The sequence below is a fragment of the Bison bison genome, unplaced genomic scaffold (assembly GCF_000754665.1).
Source record: "Bison bison bison isolate TAMUID 2011002044 unplaced genomic scaffold, Bison_UMD1.0 scf7180017864516, whole genome shotgun sequence".
Classification (NCBI taxonomy): domain Eukaryota; kingdom Metazoa; phylum Chordata; class Mammalia; order Artiodactyla; family Bovidae; genus Bison; species Bison bison.
In genome coordinates this window covers 10,396,627-10,423,096 of record NW_011495069.1, presented here as the reverse complement: position 1 = coordinate 10,423,096, position 26,470 = coordinate 10,396,627, and the positions used below count along the sequence as shown (strand labels likewise).

General features: G+C 48.9%; 1 protein-coding gene across 1 annotated transcript; it reads right to left on the bottom strand.

The window, feature by feature from the left end:
* Nucleotides 1-8,961: 8,961 nt before the first annotated feature.
* Nucleotides 8,962-26,463, bottom strand: SESN2 (sestrin 2). The gene is made up of 9 exons (XM_010830261.1): nt 26,336-26,463; nt 18,522-18,587; nt 16,552-16,749; nt 15,589-16,095; nt 14,616-14,766; nt 13,789-13,907; nt 12,958-13,148; nt 11,399-11,543; nt 8,962-10,805 (listed from the first exon to the last, which is right to left on the bottom strand). Exons 1-9 carry the CDS (start codon nt 26,396-26,398, stop codon nt 10,719-10,721), a joined length of 1,527 nt encoding a protein of 508 aa, XP_010828563.1. The 5' UTR covers nt 26,399-26,463; the 3' UTR covers nt 8,962-10,718.
* Between the last annotated feature and the right edge of the window lie 7 nt (nt 26,464-26,470).

Sequence of the window (26,470 nt, the reverse complement as noted above, 5' to 3'; positions counted from 1 at the left end):
GAACTGATGCTGAAGCTGAAACTCCAATACTTTGGCCACCGGATGTGAAGAACTGACTCATTGGAAAACACCCTGATGCTGGGAAAGATTGAGGGCAGGAGGAGAAGGGGATGACAGAGGATGAGATGGTTGGATGGCATCACCAACTCAATGGACGTGAGTTTGGGTAAACTCCAGGAGTTGGTGATGGACAGGGAGGCCTGGTGTGCTGTGGTTCATGGGGTCACAAAGAGTCAGACATGACTGAGTGACTGAACTGAACTGAATTGAACTGACCTGACCTGTGTTTCAGGTCAACAAATTCTAGGTAAAAGTTTTGCATGCTGAAGTGATTGGGGTGCAATGTATCAATATTTGTAACTTATTTTTAAATTTACCAGAGATAAGATGAATCAATAGCGGGATGGCTAGAGTATATGTGATTAAACAACTACAGCAAAATGTTCATTGTAGAATCTAGGTGGTGGGTATACAGTTTCACTGTACATTCTTTCAGACTTTCTAAATGTTGCAAAATTTGTCTTAAAATGTTGGTGGGGGGAAAGAGTGTTAAGAAAAAAAGAACGACAACAAACTAATCTGTAGCGACAGAAAGCAGAGTGTAGGTGTCTGGGGACATGAGAAAGGGGACTGGGAGACTCACTGCACAGGGAGACAAGGGAATTTGATTTGGGTTCAGTTCAGTTCAGTCGCTCAGTCATGTCCAACTCTTTGCGACCCCATGAACCACAGCACACCAGGCCTCTCTGTCCATCACCAATTCCCGGAGTCCACCCAAACCCATGTCCATCGAGTCGATGATGCCATCCAACCATCTCATCCTCTGTCGTCCCCTTCTCCTCCTGCCCTCAATCTTTCCCAGCATCAGGGTCTTTTCAAATGAGTCAGCTCTTTGCATCCGGTGGCCAAAGTGGAGTTTCAGCTTCAACATCAGTCCTTCCAATGAACACCCAGGACTGATCTCCTTTATGATGCACTGGTTGGATCTCCTTGCAATCCAAGGGACTCTCAAGAGTCTTCTCCAACACCACAGTTCAAAAGCATCAATTCTTCAACGCTCAGCTTTCTTTATAGTCCAACTCTCACATCCATAAAATGACCACTGGAGAAACCATAGCCTTGACTAGACAGACCTTTCTTGGCAAAGTAATGTCTCTGCTTTTGAATATGCTGCCTAGGTTGGTCATAACTTTCTTTCCAAGGAGTAAGCGCCTTTTCATTTCATTGCTGCAGTCGTCATCTGCAGTGATTTTGAAGCCCAGAAAAATAAATTCTGACACTGTTTCCACTGTTTCCCCATCTATCTGCCATGAAGTGATGGGACCGGATGCCATGATCTTAGTTTTCTGAATGTTGAGCTTTAAGCCAACTTTTTCACTCTCCACTTTCACTTTCATCAAGAGGCTCTTTAGTTCTTCACTTTCTGCCATAAGGGTGGTGTCATCTGCATATCTGAGGTTATTGATATTTCTCCCAGCAATCTTGATTCCAGCTTGTGCTCCCTCCAGCCCAGCGTTTCTCATGATGTACTCTGCATATAAGTTAAATAAGCAGGGTGTTAATATACAGCCTTGACGTACTCCTTTTCCTATTTGGGTTAGTTACGTAGCATTTGATTAGTTACATAGATGTCAAAACTCATGGAACTGTGCATTTAGAACATATGCATTTTATTGCATGCAAATTATACTTCAATGAGTTTTATTTGAAAGGAAAAATTTTAGAGAAGAACACCAACCAACCTCAAAGGGGAAAAAGTAAAACTTAGAGAACCTGGCAAGCCTTGCTTTGGTTGGTCTGTGACTTCAACTCTGAGCTTCCCCCCCACCAAATCTTACCTATCTTTAAGGCCTAGCTGAAACGTCACCATTTCCAGGAAAGTTCCCTGGCCTTTCCAGCCTCCAATGATTCATTTTTGAAGTCAATATTGATTCTGCATATTAATATAAAAAATACTCCATGAACAAGTATAGTGCTTCAGTTTATTAGATGCTTTCAGCTCACTGTCTCATCTGACTTTCACCTTAACCACTAGTTAGGGCAAGGATTCTTCTACCTTCTACCCATTGTAGAGTTGGGAAAACTGAACCTCAGGAAGGGAATCTTAACCTAAATCTTACAGCTTCCAATTCCTGGGCTTCCAATTCTCCTTCTCCATTAGAAGGATGGGTGGAGACAGCACAGGTCAAAGAGTTAGAACTCCTGGTAATATGCTTGAGAAATTCCTGGGGAATATATTTTAAAAAATATTTATTTGGCTGTGGTGGGTCTTGGTTGTGGCATGCAGGATCTTTAGTTAGAGCATGTGAGATCTAGTTTCCTGACCAGGGATCAAACCCAGGCCCCCTGCATTGGGAACATGGAGTGTTAGTCACTGGATCACCAGGGATATATATATATATATATATTGCTAGACTTCATCTTCCACAGCTATAAAATGAGTGAAATCCCTGCCCTGCCTATGTCTCAGGGCTGTGGTTAGGATTGCTCAGTCCCTGGTTGGTGACTAAGTAATCAATAGGTATTTAATGCAATCAACATATATTTATTGAGCATTTGTGCTAGCACCGTCTGTGGCAGACAGTGGAGATACAATAGCGAGCAAGGAGACAGGCAAGAAACAATAAAGATTATGAAAGATGCTGCAGAGAAAAGGGGTGGAGTTAGGTTGAGAAACGGATCAGGTCAGACCTCTTGACGAGATGATATTAAAGGTGAGGACAAAAGGTTTAGAAAAAGCTAGCCCCACACAGGTCTGGGAGGGAAGCATTCTAGGTCATGGGAATTCCATATCATCTTTCATTTCACAACTTCCATTTCACAGATGAGGAAATAGAGGCAATTCATCTGAGAGAATGACATTGATCTAACCCCTGTCTTCCATGGAAGGGAGGAACTAAATGAACTAAACAGGCATTCTGTGAACATTTTCTCATTTGATCCTGACACTAATACTTTTTGATGGTAATATTCTCATTTTATAGATGATAAAATTAAATAAAGTTATCAAAGGCCATATAGGTAACTGGTTCTATTTACTTATCTTCTGCCTCATTCCAGATGGGCTTGCGCTTGGGTTTCAGCCTCGTCTTCAGCGTTCCAAAGTCCAAGCTCTTTCCCTGACACCAGACTGACGCTGAGAGTCTGAGAGCTGGAGACATAACAGACAACCACCTGGAGCCAAGTCCAAGTTCAAAACATGGGGAGGTTGTTATTTCTGGAACACTGCTGCCCAGAGCCAGCACTAGACCAGGATGTGCTCTGCTCAGTCGCTCAGTTGTGTCTGACTCTTTGCAACCCCATGTAACCTTCCAGGCTTCTCTGTCCATGGGATTCTCCAGGCAAGAATACTGGAGTGGGTAGCCATTCCCTTCTTCAGGGGATCTTCCCAACGCAGGGATTGAACCTAGGTCTCCACATTGCAGGTGGATTCTTTACCAGTTGAGCCCATCCTGCTGGATACAAACATATATTCCATACCTATTTTATTTTTTCAGTCCTGACCACATGCCAGGTCCTACTCTAGGCCCTGGAGATCAAGCAGGAAACATACTAGACAAATATCCTCTGCCTTCACAGGGCTTGCAGTCAAGTGAGGAGGTTAGTGAGCCATGTCATGGTTATAATATTAGGGAAAAAAATGCCTTCAAAAAACAGAAGCACTTGCTAAGTTTAGGCCAAAGGAGGAAGATGTATACTGAGGGTGGAGATGGGGAACCAGAGAAGCTTTTTTTGACTCAGGGGACTTTTGAGTCTCATTTCCATCATGTATGATGTGCTAGGTTGTATCAGTCATGTCCAACTCTTCGTGATCCTATAGACCGGAGCCTGCCAGGCTCCTCTGTCCATGGGATTCTCCAGGCAAGAATACTGGAGTGGGTTGCTATGCCCTCCTCCAGGGGATCTTCCCGACCCAGGGATCAAACCCGAGTCTCTCACATCTCCTGCATGGGCAGGCGCATTCTTTACCACTAGTGCCACCTGGGAAGCCCTCATTTCCATTACATCCATCTGTAAAAGGGAGACAATACCAGCCTCTACTCTACAGGGCTGTGGGGAGAATGAAATGAGGTCATGCTTGTGAATCACTTATGGAGGAGCCGGCACATAGGCAGTCCTAAGTCTCACGACCTTCTCTACTCCTTTTTCTAATAAAGGCTACCTATTGTTTTAATTCAGGCTGCTATCACAAAAATATCTTAGACTGAGTGACATAAACAACAGACACTTATTTTTCACAGTTCTAGAGGCTGGGAGGACGTGCTGCCGTCCATGGGGTTGCAAAGAGTCGGACACGACTGAGTGACTGAACTGAACTGAACTGAGAGGCTAGGAAGTTCAAGGTCAAGGTACCAGCCAGACAAGTTGTTGATGAGAACCGTCGTCCTTGCTATGTCTTCTCATAGTGGAGAGAGACAGAGAGAAAGCAAGCTCCCTCCTGTCTCTTCTCAAAAGGGCAGTAATCCCATCAAGAGGGGTCCACAGTCATGACCTAATTACCTCCCAAAGACCCTGTCTTCAAATAACATCATGCTGGGATTTAGAGTTTCAAAATTTAAATTCGAGAGGGACACAAACATTTAGTCCATAGTGTCTATTTTGTCATAAATAGCAAGATCTCCTCTGAAGACTTCCCCTTGCCAATAGGATAAAGTTCAAAATTCTTAATATGCCTGCCTGCCCTGGGCTTTCTCCTTACCTCCTCCTTCCTCATATTCTCTCTGCTCTCTCTGCCCCTGCCAGGCTGCCTTCCTGTTTTAAATCTCTCATGCCATTTCCTCTGCCAGAAATCTTTTCTTTTTTTTAATAAAAGAATACTTATTCATTTATTTGGCTGTGCCAGGTCTTATTCGTGGTGTGTGGAATCTTCTTCGTTGAGTCATGTGGGATCTTTTGCTCTGGCTGTGGAATCTAGTCCCCCAACCAGGGATTGAACCCTGGTTCTGTCTCTGCCTTGGGAATGCAGAGTCTTAGCCACTGGACCACAAGGGAAGTCCCAGCCAGAAATCGTTTTTTGTTCCACCCCCTTTCTCTCCTCTCATCCTTGACTGGTCCTTTCTCATCCTTCATGCCCAAGGTATTTCTCTAGGAACGCCCATCCTGAGTATGGACATTCCCCTGCTGCGTGTTCTCATGGCTCCCTGTGCATTTTGTTTTTTCCCGCCCAGGACTCGTCAAAGTACTTGTAGGATGTTCATCTTTAACACTGGGTTTTAAGGTCCTTGAGGGCTGGGACCGTCTGTCTCATTCACCGCTATACGGCCGCCATCCAGCAGTGTCTGCAACAATGTAAGCACCTGATGATGCTTGCATGGACTTAGAAAAGGGGCTCCTCCTTGGGATTAGAGTTTAGAAACTTGGAATTGGGACAGAAGCTCAAGGCTTCCCTAAATGGGAAGCAACATTGAGGTTAGAGGTGATTCAGAGAGAAGGGGAAAGAAGCTCTTCCAGCTGAGACATGGTTTTTCTCAGAAGCAGGGCCACAACACGGGGTGGCTTAAGAGAAGGTAGGACACTCAGGCAGTGAGTGTACTTAACATTCCCCCAGAGATGGCAAGTAACTTGCCCAAGGTCTCCAGCCTTGGCAGTGGGGATGGGAGAGAGGATCTTTTGTGGCCCTGTCAGCATCGCAGCTGTCGCCTCCAGCCTTGGGAGAAGAAAGTTGACAGGAAGTTGTAGGACTCTGACATAGGGCAGTGACAAACTCTGAAGAGGATCTAAAGGTTCAGGCTTGTGAGACCACAAGCAAGAAATTTCTCCTCTCTGGTCTTTACTTTCACCATCTGCAATAAGCGTGTCTTAGGCTAAGTACCTTGGTGAGCAGACTCTGAGATGGAAATTTGCACAGGTTTATTGGGGATCAGAATCAGACAGAATTTGGACTGCAAGCGCAGCAGCAACATGGACCTCAGCTGATCACGAAGGGAGCAGTAGAGCTGGGGCAATCCTTGAATTGTTTCAAATAGAGGCAAAGAGCTCAGACCTTTGTATACTCCTCTCCCATCCACCAGACCTTGGAGGCAGACTACACTGCCTGGTGGGACATAACTGTGAACTTGGTTGCTCCCTTCGACTCAGGGCAGTTCCCAGAAAGGCACTCAGCAATCCACTCTCCCAACAGAGTGTGGGGTGTAGGAAGGAATGCCTGCTAGTTTGTGTTGCACACGACAGCATCCATTAGAGAAGAATGTAAGTTAGTTTTCTAACTGGTCCATGGAGACTTTGGTTCCAAGAAGGTGCTTCAGTGGGTGGGAAATCGCTCTTCTTGGATGTGTGTTCATTTCTGCAGAAATCCAACATACTTCCTTGGAAGAAAAGCTTCTGATACTAGGTTGAAAATACTCTGACAGCACCTTGAATCTCTCCTTTTGAGGTGCCAATTGCAGTTATAATTGAAACAATTTTAGTTGTGTAATGATCTAATATCTGTCTCCTCCACTAAATAATAAACTGCAAGAAGGCAGGAGCCGTGCCTGTCTTTTCTACTACTCTGTGTCCAGGGCATTTACATACTAGGTGCACACCATCTGTTGTTGAATGAAAGAATGACCTTGGCATCAGAACAGCAGGGAAGCTGTTAAAGCTGCAAACTTCTGAGCTCTACCTCTAAACACTGACTCTCTAGGAGACTCTGAGGCACAAAAAATTTGTGAGCCACTTCTCCATTCCACTTGTCCCAGGGCTCTGGTGAATGTTTGAAATCTACTAGAGGAGACTCTGGAGAAGGCAATGGCAACCCACTCCAGTGTTCCTGCCTGGAGAATCCCAGGGACGGGAGAGCCTGGTGGGCTGCCATCTCTGGGGTCGCACAGAGTCGGACACGACTGAAGTGACTTAGCAGCAGCAGCAGCAGAGGAGACTCATCCAGCTCCTGTTTCTACCTACTCTTAATAGTCTTCAAAAGCCAGACCAACCAAAAATCAAGCTACCAGAAAGTTTCCACGAACTCCAACCTGGGTAAACATGCCCAGGTCCTGGACTGCAGGTTGCAGAAGTCTAAAACAGATTCATTTGATCCAATCTGGAGCCAAGAGTTTTCAATTCTACAGGCAAATCAACTTGAACATGATTTTTAGAGATGCAGACTGAGGGCCTAGGGGGTTTGGGGACTAAAGTAATGCTCTGGAGTCAGACTGGCAAGGGTTCAAATTTTGTCTCTGTTCTGTAATGCTGAGCAGGTATCTGAATATGGAATGACTTAGTTCGAGGTACCTGAACTGTGCTAGGTGCTTTCCATGCATTATTTAATCTACATAACCCTCCTGTGACCCTAGGTATTAATTCTGTTGCATAGATAAAGAACTTGAGGAGAGAGAATTGAAGTAACTTGCTTATGGTCAAACATTAAGTGTCAGGGTTGGAATTTGAACCTGGTTCTGTCTATCATGTTCTTAAGCTGTAACTTGAGGTTCCTTCTCCACATCTGTAAAATGGGACCACTGCTCCTTTCTCACAGGGTTGCTGTGAAGATGGAGCGATTACATTAGGCAATAGTCACTCAATAATGCTACCTGGAAAAGAAAACGTTTTGTCCTGGTTTTTTGTGTAAACTTGAGACACTGTGAAACTAATCAACCCTCCTCCTCCCAGGGATAATAAATGACTAGGTCAGGACCAGAATCTACATTCTGTACTCCAAGTTTGACTTATTTTCTCTCCCACCCTCTCAAATGACTGTAGAAGGAAGAAAAAGTGTATAGGAACATTGCAAAAATGAAGCGGGGATATATACTACCACATGTAAAATAGATGGTTAGAGGGAAGCGGCTGTATGGCACAGGGAGCTCAGCTCAGAGCTCTGTGATGGCCTACGGGGTGGGATGGAAGGAGGGGATACTTGTATACATATAGCTCATTCACATTGTTGTACAGCAGAAACCAACACAACATTAATATAAAGGAATCATCCCTCAATTAAAAACAATTTAAAGGGGATCTCCCTTGTGGTCCAGTGGCTAAGACTCTGTGCTCTTAATGCAGGGGGCAGGGGGGTTCAGTCCCTGGTCAGGGAGCTAGATCCGACATGCCACAGCTGAGAGTTTTCATGCCACAACTAAAGACCCTGCATGCTGCAAATAAGACTTGGCACAGCCAAATAAATATTTTTAAGAATACATGAATTTTTAGAAAATGAAGGGAGGAAAGGGTTACAGGGAAGTCAATCAGGGGAGGCTTCCTGGAGGAGACCTGGTTTTCATTTTGTGACGGCAGCATTAAGAGGAAGTGGGAAACCAGCAGGAGCGGTCTTAACTCTTAGTCATAATGTGGTTTTTCTGATAAGTTTGCTGGAGTTCCTGATGCCCAGAGAAGCTAAGACGATTGACCGAGGTCACACAGCTACCACTAAATGGCACGGGCACAACTTGGAGTCACACTAACTCCTCATGCCTGTCTCCTCGGTTCTGGGGAGGGACCGAGGGGTGAGAAGCCAGGAAGAATGAAGTGAGGGGGCAGGAGAAACAGAGGGTCCCCCAAGAAATTCTCACATATCCTCCTTCTGCCTCAGGAGGCACTCGGTAGCGGGAAAACAGCAAGGTGAAACGCCATGGCCTCACAATCACGTTGACCCCAGTTGGGATCCTGGCTCAGTCACTGACCTGACTTGGCCTCAGTGATGCCACTTGATCCATGAGTCTCGATTCTCTTGAAAGATTTTGCTGCAGATTCAGACAAATGACCTCCAAGTACCCAGCCCAGGGCCCGGCTGAGTGAGAAAAATAACACAGCCATTATTATTCCACAGCACCAGGCCAGCCACAGAGGGGTGGCAGGGCTGGACACCCAAGGGACAAAAGTAGACTTTGAGTGCCAACCACTCCCAACCCTGCGGTCACTGGGCACGAGTGCTCAGCAGGGTATGGGCTGCTAGGTCAGCTCCCTGATGCAATCGCAGCTCCCTGCTTATGCTAAGAGGTGAACCATGACCCCCAGGAAATGGAAAAACAGCCCATTAACAAGAAGTACAAAACAAAACCTTGGTGAACTTTTATTTCTCATCATACAGAAATGGTAGCAAAGGCAAAGATTTCTGCACTTGACCCTGACGGTCATCACGTCCCCTCTAGAATCCAAACCCCAATGCTGGGGCCTCTTCCCTCCTGCCCTGCTTCACTGCAGGGAGGGCTTTGAGGCCGGAAAGGGGTGCCAGTCGCTCGCCCATGCCTGCACGGGTATGAAATGTGGCACAATGAACCAGGCTCCTCTCCTGCCCTGCCCCAGAGAGGAGGGTCAGAAGTAGCAGCATCTTGGCCCTTGCCTTTCTTCAGTCCCCTCCCAGGCGATCAGAGGGGAGGCACCTACAGCTGGAAGAAGGGCAAGGGGAGTCAGAATTCACAGTTTGTTTGCTACACAGAGTACCTGGGATCAGTCCTTGGCTGCTTCTGCCTCCAAGGGATCCACCTAAAAGCAACCGAGAAGGGACAGAAACTGGGATGGGGGTGCGAAGGTCCTTGGCAGGTAGCCCGGAGAGACTGACTGCAGGCGGTGTGTGTGTGTGTGTGTGTGTGTGTGTGTGTGTGTGTGTGTAAAATCCCCAGAGGCCCTCGGGATCCTGCAACGCGTGCAGTTGGCTGCTGGCAGGCTGGGCTCAGAACCTGAATGAAGGCCCAGATACCACAAAATGTGGTCTTACCCCTCAGTCTGTAACTGTGGAAATGGGGCTAACCTGGCCATGACAGGGCCTACACAAGAAACTTGGGGTCTCCTGCCTGTCTCCCTGAGCCCCTGGAACCACCTGGAAAGGCTCACTTTTTTGGCAAATGTCTGTGGCAGAGCCAGGGGAGATGAGACAGCATGGGGTGCCAGCCTCCGCCGGGTAGGTCAGCTCTGGGGAGACACTCCTGCTCTCCTCTCAGACACTGCCTGAGGCTCTGGGGGTGGGCAGCGAAGAACCTCACCCACAAAAAACTGAAACACAGAGAATTTATCATATAATACTCCCTCCTCATCTGAAAGCAAAATAACCAACAGAGACTTCGAACTCTAGAGGTAATCTACTTGCTTGACGTGCTTGGTCTCTCTCCTGGGGCCTCACTCCACCAGCTGGTGGAGAAAAGGGTAAGAGGGCAAAGGGGGTCAAGGGAATTGAACCAGGACTCGTGTGACCAGGGAGCAAGGGGCCTGTGGGCTGCTGGACAGAACGGGCTTCTGGGGAGCCGGATGCACAGACCGGCTGTGACCCTGATTTTCACATTGATGGGTGAATGGCAGGTGGGAGGTAATGAAATCTTGTGGAGGAGGGAGCTGGAGGAGAGGTGAAGCCGCTTGGAGTGTCAGTCCCTGGAGGTGTTTGCCCCTCTCCCTGGGGGCCAGCCAGGGACTTCCCAGGCCAGGAAGGCCAAAGTACTCGTGCTGCCTGGGCCCCCGCCTGCTGGCACATAAGTCCACGCTCAGTCCATTTTCCTTCCTGTGCCCTTGGCCTCTGAGGGTAAGGGCGGTTAGAAGGGGCTGGCACCTGGGAATCCGCTATGGTCCTCTTCCAGCCCCCCACGCCCCAGAGGCAGAGCTGAGATACCAGAGTCAGTGCGCTGGTCCTGTCCGTTCCAGTGAGAAGGAGGGTGTGGCTTGGGAGGCTGCACGTCACACCCCAGGCCCACCCCCACAGTAGGGTAGGTGGGTATGGGACAGGAAGAGATTAGGGTCTGTCTCCAAACAGAGTCCTTGCAGCGAGAAGGATGCCCCCACGGTCAGCTGTTCCAGGCGCAGGTCTTGTACGTGAGTCAGGTCATGTAACGGGTGATGGCGCGAAGGGCATAGAGCAGGGCGGCTTGCATGCGGGCCTCCAGCAGCAGCAAGTTCACGTGGACCTGGGGGCACAGACGAGGGCTTGTTGGCAACTCATGTCACTCCTCACCATCCCCTTCCCTCCCAGAGTGCCATCATCCCTGACCACCCATTTCATCCTTCCCTTTCCTAAGACTCTGAATAACTTGGTGCAAGGACTGTGGGAGAATTTCAAGCACATTTATCCTGATCATGACTAACCTCTTTATCCCCCAAAGCGAAAAACAACAGCTACCTCTGAGCATTTATTTGGGATCAGAGGTTTACCTTCATTTTCTCACTTCATCCTCCCAATGACCTTGAAATGCAGGCAGTTTTTTTATTTTTATTGTCAAGATAACAAGCTCAGAGAGGCAAAATGACCTGCCCAAGATCACAGAGCTCCCAAGTGATAGTGTTATGATTTGAACCCAGGTCCTTCCGGCTGCCACTGAGGATACCCACTTTACAGGTGAGTAAATGGGCTTCCCAGGGGGCGCTCATGGTAAAGAATCTGCCTGCCGATGCAGGAGACACGAAGAGACGCAGGATGGATCCCCAGGTCAGGACCTCGCTGGGTCCCGAGCCCTCGCCTCCTCCACAGGCTTCCATCCTGTTCCTCCCCCATGAGCCGCACCTTCTCTGAGTGGCGGAAGTGCCTCCAGAAGTGGTTGTACATTCTTCGGGTGGTCTTCTCCGGATAGCAGGCCACTGTCTTGATATAGACCTTGAGGTTCCGCTCCAGGAGCTGGTTCACCTCCCCGTAGTCATAGTCATCATATCTGGATGGAAAGACCCAGAAAGAATCACTCACACGTCTGCTCCCACAGAGCTCCTCTCCCCCAGGCCCACCCTGCAGAAGGGGGACAGAGAGTGGCAAGAAAAGGCAGAAGGTAGGAAGCAGCTAGAAGCTTGGTTCCTCTTAGAAAAGCAGCTAATGTCATATATCACAGGCCACTGGACTCGCAAGGGAATGCACAGAGGCTGAGCACGCTGCACTGACCATGTGAACATATATTCACAGAATCCCTGAAACTTCAGTACAGGACTGGATACAAAACTATGGTATACAAAGTACTGTGTTCACCAGTCTCATTTTACAGATGAAATGGAGGTTCAGAGACGTGCAGTGCCAGGGCACACAGCTGGGAATGGAATTCAAACCCAGCTCTGCCTGCCTCCACGCTCACAGTCACCACTTTACAGCTAGGGCCATATGTGGAAGATGGGGCAGGAGATCAGTGTGAATATTTACCCTAGAGAAGGAAGAGGGAAAGGGAAAAAGGAGTTGGTAGTCATTTTACTGATGGGCAAACTGAGGCCTATGGAAGGCAGTCAGCTTGTTCAAAGTCAAAGAGCACCTTGGTGACAAGTCTAGAAGCTATTCTGTCCCTCCCCAGCCCAGTGAGCCAGTGAGTCACCACAGATCAGTGTGGACGAGGAAGACCGGTTTTAGACTAGAGGGCAGATGTGGTAAACAAAGGTTTAGGAGCGAGGGCCATGTTGCAGAGTGCAGCAGCCTGGACCTGGAAGCTGGGCAGCAAGGGAGACCACAGCGTGCCACATATACACCCTAAGATGCCCATCATCCTTGGCTTCTCCTGGACTGGACACTTGTCAGTGAGGTTGGCCAGTGGGATACCAGCCAATAAAGCACAGCTCAGCCCACGCAGTGAAATCTTGGGTTAGCCAAAAAATGCATTCAGGTTTTTCCATAAGTTGTTAACGGAAAAACCCAAATGAGCTCTTTGACCAAGCCAATACCTGACAATAGTAAGAGCAGGTGGGATCATGAATGATTTTTATTTTCTTCTTTTCATTATCTCTTTTTTTCTAAATTTACTAAAAATCGAATTTCACCATTGGGCATTTCTGTTGTTATTCTTTAATGAGAGAAGAACTGCTACTTGGAATGGAACTACAGACATAACTCTCTTTGTATGTATATATGTGTGTATGTACGTAAGTATACGTGTGTGTGTAATCTCCCTAGTTATTCCTGGGGGTGGAATTAAAGACTTTCAAGAACTGAGGATGGCTATTATCTTTTATAATCAGCCAAGGAATACATTTGATTTGAAGAACAGTATAGTCAGGAAAAAAGGGAAAGAAAGACAAAAAGAAAAAGGAAACAATTGTGAGCTCAGATGGAGGGCTTGCGGTACACCATGCCTGGATGAGGGGACTTTCACTCACCTGATGCCAAAGACGCAGTGGATGTAATTCCAGATGGCCCTGCGGAGCACGGAGGTATCTACTCCACTGTGCATGGCGATGGTGTTATAGGTGAGGCTATAGGCTGCCTGGAACTTCTCATCCAGCAACTGTCCACCCTCAGGGTAGAGCCGCTGGATCAGTGAATAGCCATGGTCTTCCCAGGTATAATCCTGAGAAACATGGAAAGGGGTCGGTCAATGAGTAGAATCCTTGGGGCCCGAGGCTGGCCAGAGAGACGCCATCTTCTGCAGCACAGCTGGGATCTCCATAATGCCTCTCTCCACCCCAACAAATCTAACCCGCTGCTTGGTCTGGACCTGAGAAGCTGAGGAGGATGCAGCTTGGTGATGACTTCCTTCCTGTGGTCAGGATCCCCTGAGCTTAGGACCCAGATGGGTCTTTTCACCTTCAGGGTCTCCCACTTCTTCATGGAATCTTGAAGGAGAGAAGGTGCCCAAATCACTGATCACACAAACTACCCAATCCTGCTTGTTTGTAAAGCAATGCTGGGACTTCCCTGGCGTTTCAGTGGCTTAGAATCCACCTTCCAAAGCAGGGGACATGGGTTCGATCCCTGGTCTGGGAAGATCCCACATGCTGTGGGTCAACCAAGCCCCTGAACCACAATTACTGAGCCTGTGCTCTAGAGCCTGTGCTGGGCAATGAGAAGCCCTCACACCCCAACAGAGTAGCCCTGCTCACCACAACTAGAGAAAGCATGTACACAGCATTGAAGACTCAGAGCAGTCCAAAAAAAATTAATTAATTAATTTTAAAAAAGCAATGCTAAGACCAGTAGGGAGAACCTACCTGGGCACGGAAGGTGGGGGGTGCCTGAGTCCCCCGCCGGGTAAAGTCCTCATATCCAAAAGTGGGGTCTTCCACGAAGCACAGCATATCTGGGTTTGCAAAGGGTTCCAGGATGTCCACTGAGGATGTCAGAAAGAGGTCACAGTGAAGCCAAGGCACGGATCACAGAGGCCTCCACCCCCCATTAATCATCAGTGGGGAGGGGGTGCTGGGGAACGTGGAATAGGGGGCCCAAGAATGCCCCTCGCCACAGTGAGTGGAACCAGGACTTCGGCAGGAGCCAGGCCTGGGGGAGGTGGTAAATCAGACCCGTGGTCCAGGGGCTAAGGTCCCCAGTAATAAGAACAGCAATCCTAACAACAGTGGCTACTTATGCAGCCGCTTACCCTGGGCCAGGCTCTGTGCTCAGCACTTTGCTTCTGTTGCCTCATTTCCCCTACATGAATCCCTCACGGAGGAGGAGACTGGGACCTGAGACAGCAAGTGACTTATCAGTGGTCACACTGCCAGAGAAGCTAACAGGGACTTCTCTGGCAGCCCAGAGGTTGAGAATCTGCCTTTCATTGCAGGGAGCATGGGTTCCATGCCTGGTCAGGGAACTAAGATCCCTAAGATCCTGCATACTACATGGCCTGGCCAAAAAGAAAGAAGAAAGGCTAGCAGGCCAGGATTCAAACCCAGGCCTGACCCCAGAGCCCATGCTCAGAACTTCTTGGAAGGGGTAGCTGGGTGTGGCTACCGAGGTGCAGTAACACGAAGGCGCCAGCTTCCCAGCGAGAGGGTGCAAGGAGGGGCGGTCCCTGAGCTTGGACGCCTGTGACCTGTACCTGAGGGGGTCACCAGCAGGCTCTCTGACTTCTCCAGCTCAAAGCGGCTCTCCATCTCCTCCTGCGAGGCGCCCTCATCCTGCAGCAGGCTCTCCTGCAGCTGCCTCATGCGTTCCATCAGAGCTTCCACGTCGCGGGCGGCCTCAAAGCCCTGTAGGAATGACCCGGCGGTGACCATTCGCCCCTTCTCCCTTGACCCCAGAAACCCCACACGTCCTTCTCACATGCAGGGCCTTTCTGAGCAATCATGAAGGCCCAGTGCCTTCTCTGTGCTGGACAGCTCACGTGGCCTGTGTTTCCGGAAGTAATGTTTAAGCAGCTATAGAACAGAAAGGTCTTCTCTGAGGGTCAGCTACCCTCACAGGAAAGGGCTTTTTAAAGTATCTGTATTTTTAAAATACACACAAACAAGGCCACTTTACAGAATGAGAGGCAACCTTTGTATTGTTACAGTGTTAAAAGCCAGCTACTTTGAGCCCAGGGGTTCCATGCTGAAGCCAGTCACATGGTTATTTCATCTCAGGCTCACAACCCTTTATGAAGGAGTCTTTATCCTCATCTTCCTCATGAGGAAACAGTTTCAGAGCCAAATGACTTGGGGCTTCCCAGGCGGTCCAGTGGTTAAGGATCTGCCTGCCAATGCAGGGTGCACGGGTTCGATCCCCGATCTGGGAAGATTCCACATGCTGCAGGGCAACTAAGCCTGTGCACTACAACCACCGAGTTAGCACTCCAGTGCCTGCAAACTGTGACAGAGTAGCCCCCATGGCTGCAGCTGAAGAAAGCCCGGGTACAGCAAGGAAGACCCAGTGCAGCCAAAAATAGATAAATACACCTTAAAAAAAAAAAGACTCTTCTAAGGTTTCTCAGGGTGTGATAAGGAAGCAGCTGCAGACAGGGAGGCACTGTCTTCTACCCAAGGACCAGAGGCCCCCAGCTTCCTCTCCCAGAAAGACTCAGGCCCCTGACTTACCCCGGAGTGGTTCAGCGAGTCCCTGCTGGGGGGTGTGCTCTGCTCACTGGGGGGTGAAGGGGCCTGTGGGGCGGGGCTGCCCTCAGGGTCCCCCTCAGGGAGGATGCCACAGCCGAACACGAAGGACGCCAGTGAGTGGCAGTGTGTGAGCAGGACCAGGGCCTGGATGAGCTCAGCCAGGGGCCAGCTGTGCTCGCCCGTTTGAGCAAGGCCTGGAGAGGAAAGGCAAGGCCAGACTCGCTCAGCTGCTTCGCCCTGGGCTGCCTGCCAAGCCCCATGCCAGCCCCACACTCCCGCGGGGACCCGCCTCCCTGCCCGCTGCACCTGGATGTGCTCCTTGGTGATGAGCCATGGCCGATGGGCCAGCAGCTTGTTGATCTCGCTGAGCTTGCGCAGTTTCTCAGGGGCGCGGTGGAGGCCAAGCAGCCACTCAGGGTCACCGCCAGTCTGCAGGAACTCGGCCATGTGGGAGCCCACCAGGTAGGAACACTGGTGGCGGGCAGCAGCCTGGAGGTGGTGGACAGAGCCCAGGTCACCCTATTCTTCCTGTGCCCTGCTCGGGGTGGGCGCCCCATGGAGGGAAACGTCATAAGCCTCACTGTTGCCTGAGAGGCAGGAAACTTCGGTTCTAACCCCAGCTTTGCCACTGGCTGGGGGGTCCTGAGTGAGACAGTGTCTTTTTGAATGGATAAACGTCTATCTAAATCACTTTGCTGTACACGTGAAACTAAAACATCATCGTAAAGCAATGATCCTCTGACATAAAATAAAATTAAATTTAATAAAAATTAAATTTCCTACTTAAAAAAATCTAAAATTCAATGGAGGGTCAGATAAAGCTAGGGCTCTGCTCTAAGCCTCCTCTTCTCCTGTTTGTGGAATCAAGCCCCAAGCAAAGAGATCTGAGGGCTGAACCCCAAAATGAACCCACCCCTACGGAAAGTCAGGCTCAGACCAGCTCACCATGATGGCGATGTAGTGGCGCCAGGAGTTGGCCAGGGGCCCATCCGTGTGCAGCAGCAGGCAGTGCAGGCGCCAGAAGCTGGTGAAGTAGTCCGGGTGCAGGCCCATCACCACGGCCAGGTTGTCCACCCGGCCCGAGGACATCAGTGCCTCCAGCCCCAGGTGCTGCTCGAGGCTCTCAGCTCCCTCCTGCAGGACCTGCCAAGCAAAGGTGAGCAAAGGGTGACTCCCTCATGCCCTACCCACCAGAGAAACCAACATATTCATTGCCTTCATTGTGATTTTAATAGCAAGAAACTGAAGACAACCACCATGTCCAACAAAAAGGAGATCAGCGGAGGAAAAGATATTTCATTAAGTGATTAATCAAATACTTATTGGACACTTTATACAATTGTAATCGATAATTATACAATGCTTGCTATGTGCCAAGTACTATTCAAACACATTATATATATTGATTCATTTAATTCTCAAAACTATGAAATTAGAGACTTATTTTCTCCAAGTTAGATAGACTCAGGCACAGAGATTAGAATACAGCTTCTCCTACTTTCATAGAGCTTCTTTTTTTTTTTTTGGCCATGCCACGTGGCTTGTGGGATCTAAATTCCTTAACCAGGGATTGAACCTGGGCCCTTGGTAGTAATGGTTCAAAGCAATGCAGTCATTGGAAGCAGATGCAAAACAGTTTACATTTCTTGAGTGCTTTCTCCTCGCCGGGTCTGAGTTTAGAGCTTTCCCTGTCTATATTATCGCATCAGTTCTTCCCAATTTCCTGTGAGGTGAATAGTATTATTTTCCCCCACTGACACATGAGAGAATCAAGGCCCAGAGAGGTTTCATTCTTGGCTCAAGGTTACAGATCTGATAAATGAAGAACCAGGATTCAATTCCCAATTAAGTTCAAAGACTATTTCTTTCCTCTGTTACAGAAGAAGAGTAGTTACTTATCAATGAAAAAAAGAAGAAGAATATTTGAGTGTAACATTCTGGGCTACAGCAGGTGGTTGGGCGCTTTCATCCATTTACAAGGGGTGAAAGAAACTGGAGAGTTTAGACATTTGTTAACAGCTCATTAACTATTTGGCCTACACATTTAGGAAGGCAAGGAGGACAAGGAAGTTTGTCTTTGTTCAGTGAAGGCCAAAGGAAAAGAAGGAAACGATTATTTTTTAATTTGTCTGTGTGTGTGTTTTGAAGTTCTCCCCACCACAAACCCCCCACTGGAATGGCAGTTTTGTGATGGCAAGGAGTTTTGTTTGTCTTGTTCTCATCTGTATCCCCAGCACCTAGAACAGTGCCTGACAGATTAATCATTCAACAGACACCTGTTAAATAAATGAATGCATGATCTGACTCAGTAGATGAAAGATGTCTCTGATGTATTATGTGAAATAACAAAACATAACAACCAAATGAAAAAAAGAAAACCAACTCCCCAAATGAACAACACTAACAAAATCATGTTACAAACTATGACCTTGGCTCCGAATGAAAAGAAGTCTGGGAAACAGTGGCAAATGGTTAACAGTGATTATCTCAGTGGGGTTGGGATTACAAGAAACTGAAGTTTTCTGAAACACTGGAAATTTTAAAATAATGAACATTCATTACATTTGAAGTTGGAAAAAAAACACTTTAATACATGTACATTCAAGGGTGAGAAGATAACTACATATAGTTCTGCCTTCTTAAGGAAAAACAAGTCTTGTTCTGGGAACCACAAGTTTGTTCATTACCTAGCTGTGTTATTAGCATTTTATCTCTCGGAGCTTGTTTCTTCCCAGTAAAATGGGGCTGAGATGCCTGCTTGGAGCAGAGCTGTTTTGTGGATTACATGAGTCAGCAACCTGAAGAGGTAGTTTCAAAGCTGCAATTTCAAGAGACCAGAAAACCCTATCCACCTACTCAGCGCCCCATGTCCTTTCCTCCAGGGACCAAACCATCCTAACCCCTTCCAAGCTTACCTCCTCTACTGGAATGAAGGCGCTGGGCCCTCGGGGGCCTCGTCGGACCCGGCTCTCCCTCTGCTCCTTGAGGGAAACACATCATGGTCAGTCAGAGGTAAAAGGGAGGACTAAGAAGACAGTTCTCTCTCCTTACCAGAGGCGCCACACTGAACTGTAATTTTATTTTTAAATATTTATTTATTTGGTTGCGCCAGGTCTCAGTTGAGGCACATAAGATTTTTGATCTTTGCTCTGACACGTGGGATCAGTTCCCTGATCAGGGATCGAACCTGGGCTCCCTACACTGGGAGTGTGGAGTCTTAGCCATTGGACCACCAAGGAAATCCCCACACCTTTCTGATGTGACTCACCTTTCTGGTGCACTGGGAGTCAGGTGGAGATATAGACCAGCTTGGTGGGTAGAGAAACAGTAAACAAGCAAGAGAGCTCACCCCACAGGCTGAGTTCTTCAGGAACTGGGAAGGGACCCAGGAGTCCCCCTGTGGGGTTGCAGGGACTGGGGTAAAGGAAATTATATAGCCACTTTCCCAGGAGGCCGCCTTTTGGTACCCCTGGAGAACTTGTATGAGAACCTCCCTTGTTTATATCCTGAAACCAGGTTACCAAGCCTCCTAGATTCCTATGATGTAGCTTCATTGTCATTTCTTCATCCATCACCACCTAGTGGACACCACTGTCCCCTGTCTGGACCACCACCCACTGCCTCACCCATGGTCTACCTGCCTCCACAGCCCTGGCCCCTTCTCCATCCTCTCCCAAGAAAACAGAATGAATGAATAAATAAAGCATCCACCCGCAACCCCACCTCGGGGACCAGGAGATCTAGTGAGTACATGGCCCTGGTACATGCCTGGTTCATGCCCTAAGGAGGGCAAACTTTCAGTAGCCAGAGTAAACTTTCTCAAGTGCAAACCTCATCAACTGGCTTAAAATCCTGCCTCTACCTCCTACTGCCTTCCAGATAGTTAGCGGCTCAGATCCCTCTCAGTGGTCACATGTTTGTAGAATTAACTCCATTTTCCAGGGTCTGAGCACCTTCTTCTGACCTCATCTGTGACCCCACAATTCCCAGTGCTTTTGCTTCTGAAAGCATCGCCTTCTAATTGTCTGATTTAGGTCTCCATATTTCCAGATTACATTTTGTGAAGAGCAGGGCCAGGTAATTCACACTAGTCTGTGAATGAAGAAAACAGAGCTACGTGGAGGGCAACGCTGATGGCAGCAGCTGTATCTTGACGTGGGTGTAGGAGCCTCTATGGAAACCACCAATTTTATTTACTCATTTGTTTTGGTACCTGGGCAGCAGGGGTTGGGAGCGGGGGTTGTCAGCACTGGCTTTAGAAACAGTTTATCCAAGCCAGAGTCATATCCTCACTAAACAGAGATGATGTCCCCCTAACTCACCCCTCCTCATACAAATCTAGACTTAGTGTTAATCCCCAGGTGTCCAGAGACTAAGGATTATAAGTGAACCTTCCTTTTCACATAGCTAAAAGCCACCCCCTCACACACACATTGGAAGGACTGGAGCTGAAGCCGAAGCTTTAATACTTTGGACACCTGATGTGAAGAACTGACTCATTTGAAAAGACCCTGATGCTGGGAAAGATTGAAGGTGGGAGGAGAAAGGGACAACAGAGGATGAGATGGTTGGATGACATCACCGACTCAATGGACATGAGTTTGAGCAAGCTCCGGGAGTTGGTGGTGGACAGGGAAGCTTGGTGTGCTTCAGTGCATGGGGTTGCAAAGAGGTGGGGAGGTCTGAGGGGCTGAACTGAAAAGCCCCCTGAGGGAGGCAGAGCTCTGGGGCTCTGAAAGACCACAAAGGAAAGAACAAGGGTATAAAAGTCCCTGGTGTGAGTACCAATTCTGTTGCCACTAACTTGCTGTGTGACTCCGAGAAAGTCACTTAGACTCTCTGAGCTTTAATCTTGGACAAAGAAGGCAGTTGGGCTGACTGCTCAGGTCCTTTGCACCCATACTTCTGGGATCTACCAGACCAGGCTGGTCCAAGTCTAGCTTAGAAACCAGCACAATCCCCAAGCACTCCTGTTTCAGCTTTCCTCCTCCCTCACCAAAGAGAAAAAGCCTAACAGCTCTGTCTGGGAGATAAGGATTGCTGACTCCACAAACTGGGCCTCCCCCTCAGGCGACCTAAGGACAGACAGAAAACCACAGCCAGGTGTGGTGGGGAAGGGCAGGAAGGAACTGGGGGGGTCGGTGGGGGGGACAGGGAGGGCCCACCAGGGTACTAGGTAGGGAGGGACAGAGAACAGTTTCGGGAAGCCCCTCCCTCTCTAAAGTCTGCCCCAGGAGCTCTCAAAGGAAGAAACCGAGGCCTGTGGATCTTTACGTGACAGGTCCGGATCTACCAACGTTATTGGCTCAGTGAAGATGATGATAATGATTTGGACAATAAAGCAGAGTACCCTTAAAAGATAGGGGCTCTTGACACAAAGTGCCTGGGCTCAAAAGACAAGTCCACCCCCTATTATCTGCTAGCGATGTGAGCCTCAGTTTCCTCTCCAAATTATGGGGTAATAATAGTACCTACTTTCACTGGGTAGTCATGGGGATTTAATGAGGTTAATGCCTGTAGAGGCCTTACCTCAGTACCTCTATCACAGCAAGCACTTAGCAAGCCAGTGATCATTAACCTCATTGTTATTTCAAACAAGGGCTTCTCAACCCAAACTGTACAGGTAGAATCCCTTTGAGAAGCTTTTTAAAAAATACCAATGCCAAGGCCCAGCAATTCTAATTTAATTGGGCGGGGCCTGGCATAATTTGCCAGGGAGGGCCATTGTTTCACTCCATTCATTGATTGCTTTCTCAAGTATAAGGCACTGTGCTAAATGCTTTCCAGATAAAACCAGAATTAATCTGTTCATTTGAAAGAAAATTTTTAAAAATATTTATTTATTTATTTGGGTGCACTGGGTCTTAGCTGCAGCATGAGGAATCTTTAGTTGTGGCATGTGGGATCTAGTTCCCTAACCAGGGGATCAAACCAGGCCCCCCTGCATCAGGAGCATGGAGTCTTAGCCACTGGACCACCAGGGAAGTCCCTTGACAAATATTTCTTATGACTACATTGTAGGCAGCAAGAGTACCGGAGTGAAAAGACAAAATCTTAGTCTTCCCAGAATGTACAAAGGAGAAAGACAATTAAACAAATGATGAATAGGATTTCAAATCACAGATTCTATAGAGTAAAAGAGCAATAAGAGAGTGTATAATGGGGTGGAGAAGTATGTGCAGTATTCCAGTCCCAGACAGGGGAAGCCACTGAGGAGACAACCTTTAAGCTGGTATCTAAATATCAAATATGTAAATGAGTTGATGGGCCTGTAAAGGGCCTATAGAGATATAGGGACCCAGCATTCCAGGCAAAGGTAGCGGAAAGTTCAGAGCCCTGAAGGCAGGACTGAGTAGATTCTAATCCAGAGTTCCAATACTCTGCATGCTTCCCCAACCCAGACACCCCAAACCTGAGAGGAAGTGGACAGAGCAGAGGCCCACCGCCAAGAAATGACACCTCCAAACCAGCCCTCCCCTATTTCCTGGGGTAGGAAGTCAATAATAATGGTAGGTAACAACACTGATTGCCATGGGCTAAGCCTTTATTTCATGTGAACTTGAGGAGTTCCCATTTTACAGATGGGGAATAAGGTTCAGAGAGGTCAGGTCACTCAGCCAGGAAAGAGGTAGCAGGGTTAGGATACAAATCAGATTTCCTCAACTGCAGAAATGATTCCCATTCTGTAAACTTCTCAAGGTCTCAGTGGCCCAGGGCTCTGGGGTTCACCAGGAGTGAGCCGCTCCTTCTCCCTGTCCACATGTCCAGGGGATCCACTGCCCCAGTAACAGCCCTAGTTATCCTGTGCTGTTTCATACCTTGAGAGCACACCCTGGTTCAAGTTCCCTGTTGTGAACCCAGTACTTAGCACAGCAAGTCCAATAGAACTTTCTGTAATGATGAATAAATATTGTTTATCTGCACTGTCCAATAAAGATGGTAGCCCCAAGCCACTTCCTTGGTGGCTTCTGTGGTAGCTCAGACGGTAAAGAATCTGCCTATAACCCAGGAGACCCGAGTTCAATCCCTGGGTTGGGAAAATCCCCTGGAAAAGGGAGCAACTACCCACTCCAGTATGTTTGCCTTAATGCTGTGGACAGAGGAGCCTGGTGGGTTACAGTCCATCAGGTCGCAAAGAGTTGGACACAACTGAGGGACTAACACTTTCACATACAGTGGCCGAGCATTTGAAATGCGACGAGTACAGCTAAAAAACTTTTAAATTCAATAAAATCTAATTTATCTAAATTTAAATAGCCACATGTGGCTCAGGATCCATGTTCACACACCTGATAAAGGCAAGATCCCTTCCCTGACTATATGGATGAAGAAAGGGAGACCAGAGTGGGGCAGGTGACCCACCTAAGGCAACACAGCTAGGGCAGGGCAGAGGAAAAACCAATGAGTTTCAACTGAGAGGACCACCCAGGGCAGCAAGAACACTGAGGTCAGTTAGCTGGGTGGCCACTCAACTGAGAAGGCATCAGGATGGTTGTAAGGAAAGGATCAATCACTTCAGCGCTCCGTGCCTGGCTCCTGATTTACGCGTCGACTCACAATTCCTTTTCATATTAACTCTGACACTAGCACACTGGTTGCACTGAATCTTCATCAGTTTGGGAGTGGGAGTAGGGGTCTCTTCTACACACAAGGAAAGATTAAGGTTCCAAAGGTTAAGCCACAGCTGACAAGTGGCCAAGTCAAGATCTGAATTCAGCTCAGTCTGGCTTGCAAGGGTTCTGTCTGCCACCCGGATCAGCCTCAGTCTTTATTCCTGGTAGGCCTGCCATCTCCAGGACTGAGTTACAGACTCCTTCGAGGTTACTCTGCCAGCTGGGCATGGGTAGAGACTCCCCTCCCCATGGGCTGCTGAATTCAAGATATTTGCCTGGGTTTACACTTGAGAGGGAGTCAGAGTCCTCCTTTGGGAGAGGCATATGTGAGTAGTGCCATAAACTCATCTCCCCACCATGATCTGGCTGATTTCTCACAACCATCTGGAGGGAAACAGGTCTTCTTATCCCTTCTTCAATCCGAAAAGAAATCAGTCCTGAATATTCATTGGAAGGACTGATGCTGAAGCTGAAGCTCCAATTCTTTGGCCACCTGATGCAAAGAGCCAACTCATTGGAGAAGACCCTGATGCTGGGAAAGACTGAAGGCACAAGGAGAAGGGGATGACAGAGAATGAGATGATTGGATGGCATCACCGACTCCATGGACATGAGTTTGAGCAAGCTCTGGGAGTTGGCAATGGACTGGGAAGCCTGGCATGCTACAGTCCATGGGGTCGCAAAGAGTCAGACACGACTGAGCGACTGAACTGAACTGATCTCTTCTTCAGAGACAGCTCACTGAGGCTCTTTTGGAGACCTATTCCAGACAGGCAAGCTCAGATCTGACTTCAAAGCCCGTGCACAGTTCACAAGGGTCAGCTAAGCCAACAAGGGCAAATAGTTACGAGCACTTATTAGGTGCTAAGAACAGTGCTGGTGATGGGGCCTACAGTGTTTCCAGTCTAGCAAGGTACACAGACAAGAAATGCCTGATTACACAACTGCTACACTATAACTGGGATAACAGCTCTTGCAGTGAAGAAGGGGGACAGGAAGCAGGTATGCAAAGGTGGGGAAGGAAAGACTTTCCTTGAAGCAGTGATGTTTCAAGAGCTCAGGAGGGCTCTGAGAACACACTACCAGTACTAGAGTGAAGAGTCTGAAGGCCTTGACTTGGTGAAAGAGTGTATGTCACAGTATGAGAGTTGAGGGGACTGTACATTCCTTGTATGTACTTGTATGTACTTGTCTAGCTTCCCTTAGGGCTTGGGCACAGGGCTCTGTAAGTTCAGCACCCTACCGTCTTCTAAAAGATTCTGCTTAAAACAGACATCTTCCCAAGGTCCACTTTTCCTGAGAGAGAAGAATATGTAGAAAGGGGTCTGACATACCAATTCCCCCAGCCCCATCTGATGTTGACAGCTAGCAAGCTTCCATCTAAATGCCCCACCCTCAGAGTCTGCCCAGTCCACCTGGAGCTCGCTTTTCTCCCCATATCACTTCCCAGATGCTGTCCCAAAGAGAGATGAGCCAACATTCGCCTCAGGCACGAGGGGTGGGCTCAGACACCCCCTTGCAAGAGACACTCTGGGGAAGGGGAAATACATGCTGTGGCCACATTCTAACAATACCTAGCGTGTTTGACGCAGGACTTAGTTGCTATGCTCCAGGCACTGTGCACTGGCCTTTGCACGTCTTCTCAGTTAACTCTCCCAACAATCCCTCTGAGACAGGGCCAAACCCCGACGGAAGGAAGCTGCTGATCAGAGAAGGGATCCCTTGGCCAAGGTCACAGAGCAAGAAAGTAGGAGGGCTGGGGGACATGAACCTGTGGCACGCCTGCTCTAGTGCCCAGGTGCTCTCAATAAAGAAAATTATTTCCTTTTTTTTTTTTTTTTCACAAAGAAGGAAACTGACTCAGAAAGTAAGATGACTTGGTCAGTCACCAGCTGAGAAGAGGCAGGAGCAGTTTTCCTTCCTCCACTTGGGCTGCTAAACCATGACAGGGGGGTGACAAGCTAACAGAAAACCGAGGACCCCCCAGAAACCAAGCTGCTCAGAAAAGTGCAGCCATTTATTCCCAGGATCACAGTTCAGGACTAGCACAGGTCTGACTCACAAACCCAGTAAGACACTTGCACCAGGCTCCAGGTCTGGAAACCAAAGAAACAAGCAAAACTCCCTGCTGAGCCAACCACACTGGGAAATCCTAAAGATACCACAGCAAAATAATGAGCTGCTTTGCAGGGTGAGCCAAGGAAGCCTCTTCACAGCCCCTCCTGGGCCTCAATTTCCTCATCCCCTAAATGAGAGGTAACTGTATAGCTCATATTTTGCTAGTTTAAGTCCTGAGGACTCAGAGAAAAGGCAGAACCGGAGCCTGCCATCCAGTAGGTGCGTAATAAACAAGATGTTCATGGTCCGTGGTGATGGTAATGGGGCAGGGGGATGTCAGATTGGATGCAGCCGTATTCCCAGCCTTACTGTAAAGGCAGTCTCTGCAAAACAAACTTCTGGGACGTCAGATCAGTTAGTAGGGCACAGCCAAATCGGCGCTTGGCTTCGGGAGCCGTGGCCAGGATTTTTCCCCTCTGCGAGCTTTCACCGCGGCATACCCGGCAGTCCGCCAAGGCCCCGGAGCTCCCGCGCCCCCAGTCCAAATCGGGGGTGCAGGTGGGGGGGAGGGACGGGGTCGACCTTCGTGGGCCAGCCCCAAGTACTCCCATCACCGAGCGGGGGCACTGGAGCCGGTACACATCCTACCTAGAAACGGTTCCTCCAGCCCCAGCCTAGAGGAAGGGATCTGCGGAAGGGGGCGGGGAGGAGGAGTGGTCCGGCCGCTGCGCCGGGATTTGCCTGGACTTGAACACTCCCTAGACGAGGGCCCAAACCCAAGATAACCTCGAGAAGGCTCCCCTCTCTTTGGCCGGGAGTCTGAGGGAGCCGCGGAGGGCTCTACAATCCCTACCCCACCCCCGCCCCCAGCTCCGGGGAGTGGGGAGGAGGCGGAGGCAGAGGGGGCCGAGGCTGCCAGTTGATGCAACCCCACTCCGGGTTACGCGCTCCATTCCCCCTCCTCCAGCCGAGGGGGCGGCTCAGACTCAGCTCGCAGCAACCCGAACCTTGGACGCGGCTCTGGGTTCGAGGGAAGAGTGGCGTCGGCCGCTGCTTACCTCTCCGGCCCCGGGCAGGTAGCCCTTCAGCTCCGCGCGGCACTCGGAGTCCGCAACGATCATGGTGTGCGCCAGGACCCAGACGCGGCTCGGCGACCGCCCGTGCCCCCGCGGGGCTTTCAGATAGACGCGCGG